This window comes from Nicotiana tabacum, chromosome 6, assembly GCF_000715075.1.
Source record: "Nicotiana tabacum cultivar K326 chromosome 6, ASM71507v2, whole genome shotgun sequence".
Classification (NCBI taxonomy): Eukaryota; Viridiplantae; Streptophyta; class Magnoliopsida; order Solanales; family Solanaceae; genus Nicotiana; species Nicotiana tabacum.
The window spans coordinates 73,337,448-73,345,811 of NC_134085.1; the positions used below are offsets into that span (position 1 = coordinate 73,337,448).

General features: G+C 34.8%; 1 protein-coding gene across 1 annotated transcript; it reads left to right on the top strand.

Moving 5' to 3' along the window:
* The first annotated feature begins 2,012 nt into the window (after positions 1–2,012).
* LOC107768834 (uncharacterized) lies at positions 2,013–2,378 on the top strand. Its single transcript, XM_016587984.2, has one exon. The coding sequence runs from the start codon at positions 2,013–2,015 to the stop codon at positions 2,376–2,378; it is 366 nt and encodes a 121-aa protein (XP_016443470.2).
* The last annotated feature ends 5,986 nt before the right edge of the window (positions 2,379–8,364 follow it).

Genomic DNA, 8,364 nt, shown 5'->3' on the forward strand with positions numbered 1-8,364 from the left:
GATGATACCCTTTTACGTAAGCTTATAAGTTTTCTTGTGAAAACTCGGCCGGAGAATTTTGTATCCGTCACATGAAATGGTTTAAGCGGAATTGTAAATGATTTAATTAGTTGATTAAATTAAATTATTAGTGATTTAGTTTAATTAACTGGTATTTATAATCTTAACATTGGGAGTTAAATAAGTGTTAATGAATTTCAAAATTCATATTGAGGAGTTTAATTGCAGTTTTTTAATGGAATAAACTACGATTAATTATAGTGGGATTTAATTCATCCAAATTTTGAATTAATACTACAATTGGTAGTCTCTTATTGTTTCTGTGGTCCCTGCTATACCTAAAAAAAACCTGGACAGACTTTGGTAAAAAGTGACTTTGGAAAATAATTACTTTTTGAGTTAGAGTAGGATTCTACTTGCACTAGCATAATCCTACACGGTTTTGAGCCCCTTTTTTGGCTTAATTTCGAGTCTACTTAAGGAAGACTAGTTCCACCTAATAACTCACTCTTCAGAGTTGTATTATTTGCCCACACAAATAATTCCGTTCAAGGTCTTACAAGGAGCAAAGCAGAAAACTGCAGCCCTGGATTCTTGCTCTGCGAAGGACTTGTGCAACGATTTTGAGAGGTTAGTGCTTCTAATCTCTGTAATTATATTATTATACATCCAGTTTACATATTTGTGTACCTGAGTTATATGCTTGCTTCCGCTACGCATGTTCTATCAAATGGTATCAGACGTCGTCTTACATCTAACTATTTAATGTGAAACAACACGAATAAAGTAACATTAAAACATGTTGTTAATCTATACATGCTTGTTGTGTTTATTCTATGAAAACAATGGTGTTTTCTCAAAATCGTAAATGTTTTGAGTACTATTTTAGTTTTGAAATTATGGATTAACATACATAAGTATGAACAGTGGTGTTATATTTCATGAAAACAATGCCGTTTTTCTCGTGTTTGTTTAGTTTATTCCATTAAAATAGTGTTTTTTATGAAACAAGACTGTTATAATAATATTTTGAGTTTTGAAATCATGGATTAACATACATAAGTATGATATGTGATATGAACGAGTCAAAATAAATAGACCTAAAAACGCCAAAAATAGTTTTCTTGCAAATAGGTCATGAATTTGGAATTCTAAAATTTTGTCGAACTCCAATTGACCTAAAATTTGGTAGGTTCATCGGAAACGACCCAGTACTCAATACAGATGAGCTTTGCTCATGATGTACGTCATTTTTCGGGCATTCGGGGTCGCTTAAATGGGATTTTGGCCATTTTTCTATTTTTTGAAAAAATATTAATAAAAATAATTTTTTTAAAAAGAAAACAGTGGTGGTAGGGTTCAATCCCTATGGTTTCCATTCATGTTTTACAGTAATATAATGAATTTATATGTTGACATAGGTCTTCTTACACATCAGATAAATTCATTGTAGATGATTGTTGTAGTTCTACCTCTAGTAGTTTGATAACTTGTATTAACTCTCCAACTGAGTTACATGTTGATTCAATAAAACTAGGGTTTATAAAAGTTATATTTATCTATCTTAAATTGACAATTTATTCTCCATATGAGTTGATCATGTTTTAATTTATGGGGTAAATATCTTACATAACTTATATTTTGCATGAATAGTTAAGTTTCCCTAGCGAATCTAACTGTTCAATGCGCATGGTTATATGTGTAATGTGTTATTATGAATTTATTATTCTAATTGTATAATTAATGATCTATTTAATGTGAATATCTCTCAGATTAATCATGTCTTCATTCAACCCACTTACCTCAATGTTGAACCAAAATAAGTTGAAAGGACCAAATTATATTGACTGGAAAAGAAACCTTGATATTGTCCTAGCTGCTAAAGGTTAAAAATTCGTAATCACTGATGATTTCTCAGAAAAACCTGATGAAGATGTTACTGATGATCAGGTTAAGGCCTATGATAATGGGTTAAGAGTGATGAGATGACGCGATGTTACATTCTTGCATCTATGGCGAATGTTTTGCATCATCGGCATCAGTCTATGGGGTCTGCTTATTACATGCTTGAAAGTCTCAAAAAGATGTTCGGTGAGAAAAATCGTGTGGCTAAGCAGACATCCATGAAAGCCCTTTTGAATATTAAGATGGCTGAAGGATCATCAATTATAGACCATGTTCTGAAGATAATGGATCTTCTGAATGAACTGGAAGTCCTTGAAGCTGTGATTTATAAGAAATCTCAAGTTGAGATGGTCCTGCAGACTCTGCCCGATAGTTTTCAACAATTTCTCTTGAACTATAATATGAACAAAATGAATTTGTTACTAGAGAAATTGTGGAATGAGCTGCAAGCAGTAGAATCTATTATCAAATAGCAAGCTCCAGTTGTGGAGCTGAACTTTGAGAAAGCTTCGGTTTCTAAGCCGAGAGGCGATAAGAAAAAGAAAAGGCTTGCAAGGTTTTGGCACCTGGAAGTGCAGTTGCGGTATGAAAAAGCCCAAAGGAAAGTGCTATCATTGCAAGCAACTAGGGACAATGCCCTGCCTATCTGGCAAAGTTGAATAAGCAAGGTAATTCAAATTTAAATGTCGTTGAAACTTGTTTAGCGGTTGTCTCTACCACACATTTTTTGGTGTATAGATTCAGCAGCCACTAATCATATTTGCACTACTTTGCAGGGATTTCAGGAAATACGACGGCTAAGTGAGAATGAAGTTTGCGTTTTTCAAGTCAATGGCGAGCCAACACCAGCTTTAGCATTAAGAGATCTATTAGAGTTTCATTTAATAGTGATAGAGTTTTAGTTTTGAAAGATGTTCTCCATCTACCTTCTATTAAATGCATACCCGCATTTAACTGGTGGGCTTCCTAGAACATGAAATGAAAAGATAAATGCATACCCGCATTATACTGGTGGGCGACCTAGAAGATGAAATGAAAAGAGAAATGCATACCCGCATTATACTGGTGGGCGACCTAGAGCATGAAATGAAAACATAAATGCATACCCGCATTATACTGGTGGGCGACCTAGAACATAAAATGAAAACATAAATGCATACCCGCATTATACTGGTGGGCGACCTAGAACATGAAATGAAAACATAAATGCATACCCGCATTATACTGGTGGGCGACCTAGAACATGAAATGAAAAGAGAAATGCATACCCGCATTATACTGGTGGGCGACCTAGAGCATGAAATGAAAACATAAATGCATACCCGCATTATACTGGTGGGCGACCTAGAACATAAAATGAAAACATAAATGCATACCCGCATTATACTGGTGGGCGAAACACTGCTACAGTAGTGTTGCTGCTACAGTTGAGCAGTGTGGTCAGCTCCTCCGTCGCTGCTGCTCTCCTTCCAGTTTCTTCGCCGCTGCTACAGTGGTCTTCTTGCTACAGTTGAGTAGCGTGGTTACCATGGTTTTTGTAATTTTGATTAGGAAATATTCTTATCGGCAACACTCCAATTCCAAACTGAGAAAATAAGATAAGAGAGTCTTATCGGCGAAAACCTTCACAGGCGCCATAAGGCGACGTAAGCTGAGAAATAAAAAATGAGAGAGTCTTATCGGTGAAAACCTTCACAGGCACCATAAGGCGACGGGAGTTGTGAGAAATGAGAGAGCCTTGTTAGTGAAAACCCCGCGAAGGGCACTATAAGGCGACAAGATAGATTGACGGAAAAGATCCGCATTTTGCGAAGAATTGGGCACCTATTTATCCCCAGCAAGTGAAGACATCAGAAAGTTTGATCGACACAAATAGACTGGGTTGATTAATCCGGAATGCACAACATGATCGTTGGAATCGGTTATATCACCCAGATAAGTTCATTTTTTTCCATCATTTGTTCAAAAAGATTTTCTCATTTTTCTATCTTTTCATTTCTTTGTTTAAAAGAATTTTTCTAGAAATTTATGTTTTAAGGAAGGTCTTTCAGAGCTTACTACCAGTTGCCAAAATGGTACAACATAAAATATGAAAAGGGCAATCCAGAGACAAGGCAATAAGACAAAAGACGTTGGTTGCCAGGCCGAATAATACTGTCCTAAAATGGCAAGGAAAGTACGGGGAAGAGCCGGAAAAAAAAAACATGTTGAGGAAATTGTGGGCCAAGTTCCAAGACGATCCCTAGAGGACTCAGATCGAATATCGACCAAGCTCCGAGGTGGTCGGACAACACAAAATGGGAAGGGATAAATGGAAAAACCATCCCCAGCAGAATGTTATCCCCAGCAAATAACATCATCCCCAACAAGTTTTGAGAACGCCGAACAGGAATAAGGGAAAGGGAACAATCATCCCCATCAGGAGTGACATGACCACTCGCCATATTTCAAAAAAAAAAAAATGAAAACTAACTAAATTTTCTTTGATTTGAACAGGAAAATAAAGTGTTGATGATGGCCTAAAGATACGCCATAAGAAAGATCGCCAGAATTGGGGCAGAAAATTTTCTGCCACAAGTGGAAATTTTCTCGGAGAATCAAGGAAACAAATTCAAATTATTCTTTACCAATTAGGCGCCCACCAGTATAATGCGGGAATACATTTTATGTTTTCATTTCATGTTCTAGGTCGCCCACCAGTATAATGCGGATATGCATTTATGTTTTCATTTCATGTTCTAGGTCGCCCACCAGTATAATGCGGGTATGCATTTCTCTTTTCATTTCATGTTCTAGGTCGCCCACCAGTATAATGCGGGTATGCATTTATGTTTTCATTTCATGTTCTAGGTCGCCCACCAGTATAATGCGGGTATGCATTTATGTTTTCATTTCATGTTCTAGGTCGCCCACCAGTATAATGCGGGTATGCATTTATGTTTTCATTTCATGTTCTAGGTCGCCCACCAGTATAATGCGGGTATGCATTTCTCTTTTCATTTCATGTTCTAGGTCGCCCACCAGTATAATGCGGGTATGCATTTATGTTTTCATTTCATGTTCTAGGTCGCCCACCAGTATAATGCGGGTATGCATTTCTCTTTTCATTTCATGTTCTAGGTCGCCCACCAGTATAATGCGGGTATGCATTTATGTTTTCATTTCATGTTCTAGGTCGCCCACCAGTATAATGCGGGTATGCATTTCTCTTTTCATTTCATGTTCTAGGTCGCCCACCAGTATAATGCGGGTATGCATTTCTCTTTTCATTTCATGTTCTAGGTCGCCCACCAGTATAATGCGGGTATGAATTTCTCTTTTCATTTCATGTTCTAGGTCGCCCACCAGTATAATGCGGGTATGAATTTCTCTTTTCATTTCATGTTCTAGGTCGCCCACCAGTATAATGCGGGTATGCATTTATGTTTTCATTTCATGTTCTAGGTCGCCCACCAGTATAATGCGGGAATACATTTCTGTCTTTTCATTTCTATTCTAGGTCGCCCACCAGTATAATGCGGGCATACATTTCAGTTTTTCATTTCCAGGTCGGCCACCAGTATAATGCGGGTATACATTTTCATTTCATGTCCAGGCGCCCACCTGTATAACGAGAGGAATACTTTTCAGTCTTATACTGCAAATTTTGAAGTCAGTAACCCCACCGGAAGGCAGAAGGTTACAACAAGAATCCCCAGCAGGAAACAATAAAAATCCCAACACCGGAAGGTAGAAGGTGGCAACAAGAAGTCCCAGCGCAAATTCAAGCGCATGAGTCAAAAGAAAGAAAAGACGTGTCTTGAAAAATGGTGTGTGAACATTAAATCATGTCCAACCTAATGAATCTGATGAAGATAATCGTGTCCCCAGAGGAACCGCCAAAAAGCTTAATGAAGAAAGCCATGTCCCCAGCGGACCGAACAAAATGATGAAAACTGGTATTCAAACAAGAATGAGGCAAGAAATATTCTTATTTGTAAATTTAGGAATCTAAATATACTTGTTTGATTGTTGTTGTTGTTTCTCATAATCTTGTTTAAAGTTTAATATAAGAATTGTTTGTTGTAATGTTGTTAGAGTTGATTTTAAGTTCAATATTATTGAATTTAGGAATCTAAATATACTTGTTTGATTGTTGTTGTTGTTTAAATCCGAAAAATAGGTTTGTTGTTGCTAAAATATTGTTCAATCAAATTTTAGTTGTTTTAGAAATATGGTTTAGTAATCAAGTTTTTTTTCTTTCAATTTTCAGTATTTGTAAATAATTAGTTTCAATAAGCTTAAGTCTTACTAACAATTTGAATTTTAATCCAACTATGGGATAATTAGTTTTATTTTTATTTTTTTGACTATTCCATGTTGTATTTATAATTATAATTTTTATTACTTTCTGTTAATATTTGTTTTTCTCTTCTATTTAATATGTTATTTTCAAGAATGTAGATATTGATTTTATATTTATAGACAAACTTAGTAATAATAAAAAGGTAGTCATTAAAGGATATTCTTAAAATAAGGAAGGATTTCGCTAAAAATAAATAGATGTAAATAATACAAAAATTTACAGGATTCTCCAATCTCATTTATTTATTTAATAATTTTTTTTTTTAAAAAAATTTACTTATAATTTGGGATGGATTGTTTAGTGAATTTCACTTCCTTCCCCAAATATAATGACGCGCTAGACTCTTTAGGAAATAATCAATTCGTCGAAGGTTGCTTTGTTGAAGGAGGAAGGCGACGCAACAATATGTGTGTGTGTCGTGAGAGTGACGGTTCGAAAGGTTTTGTCGATCTGTTGAATATCAAGCCAAGGACAGATATCATCGAGGCTCTAATACCGTTCTGGGACCCAACCCGCAACGTGTTCCGTTTTGCTGACTTTGAACTTTCACCTACACTAGAGGAAGTCGCCGGATATGCGGGGTTGAATGGGAAACTAAGAGGGCAGTATTTACTTTCACCAAGACCAGTATCTCCGCACGCGTTCTTAGATTTGCTAAGCATTAGTCGGAAGGTACAGCAATCCGGAACATATTATATTCAATGTTTTAGGATTTAGATTTGGGTCGCATGAAATGGGCATCCGAGTTTAAGAAGGTAAAATTAATTAAATCGCGCCTAAAGAGTCTAGCGCGTCATTATATTTGGGGAAGGAAGTGAAATTCACTAAACAATCCATCCCAAATTCTAAGTAAATTTTTTTTTTTAAAAAAAAATTATTAAATAAATAAATGAGATTGGAGAATCCTGTAAATTTTTGTATTATTTACATCTATTTATTTTTAGCGAAATCCTTCCTTATTTTAAGAATATCCTTTAATGACTACCTTTTTATTATTACTAAGTTTGTCTATAAATATAAAATCAATATCTACATTCTTGAAAATAACATATTAAATAGAAGAGAAAAACAAATATTAACAGAAAGTAATAAAAATTATAATCATAAATACAACATGGAATAGTCAAAAAAACAAAAAAAAAACTAATTATCCCATAGTTGGATTAAAATTCAAATTGTTAGTAAGACTTAAGCTTATTGAAACTAATTATTTACAAATACTGAAAATTGAAAGAAAAAAAACTTGATTACTAAACCATATTTCTAAAAAATAAACAATTTAACCTTAACTAACTTTGTTTTAATTCACATCATGTCCTAATACTTGATTCGCAAACTAATTCATGTTTTAACTGAAATTAACTACATGATTCCGATTAACTTATCGTTGACGAAAAACCTTATGAATAAGGAACTTAGTCAATTTTTGCCAAACTGATTCAATAACGCCATTTTTACGTTATTTCTGCTATTTTTTTTTTATTAAACAGTTTTAATTAATAATCGGGCTCGGAAATGCCTAACACCTTCTCCCGGGTTAACAGTTATAATATTTATTTTGCTAATAACTCTGTTTTTATTAAGTTTAATAAACATTTTATCTACATTGCTGCTAGAGTAGATGATCTTTTTATTCTTGATATATCTCCTCGCGTGCTACAACTAAAAGAATTAAATAACATTAATCTACCACATAAAAGAAAATATATTTCCGAATTGAGCCGGGCACTTACGTCTATGTCATATAAATCAAAGTGTTGGGATCTGCTCCAGTAGATTTTGCATCATGCCAACTCAGCTTAATATAATCCAATTCATTTTTCTAAAAAGCAAAGTCTACTCCTCTCTTTCCAACCTCTCTTCAACCACACAAGTGACTGAGAAAAGCTTGTTCATACCAGGCTGGGTAGTCAAAGATCAAACTGCAATCAGAGATGCTGATAAAAAAATAGGGAGCGTTTTGTGCTCGCTGCTTAGCTTAGGTTACTAATAGCCTTGGAATTTTTGTTTGATTTACTAATTGGATTAATTAGTGTGTAATACTTGAGAATATTGGGTAAAAACAAAAAGCAAAAAAATTACTAGCATGCGTTCTTCATCTGTTTCCACAAGCT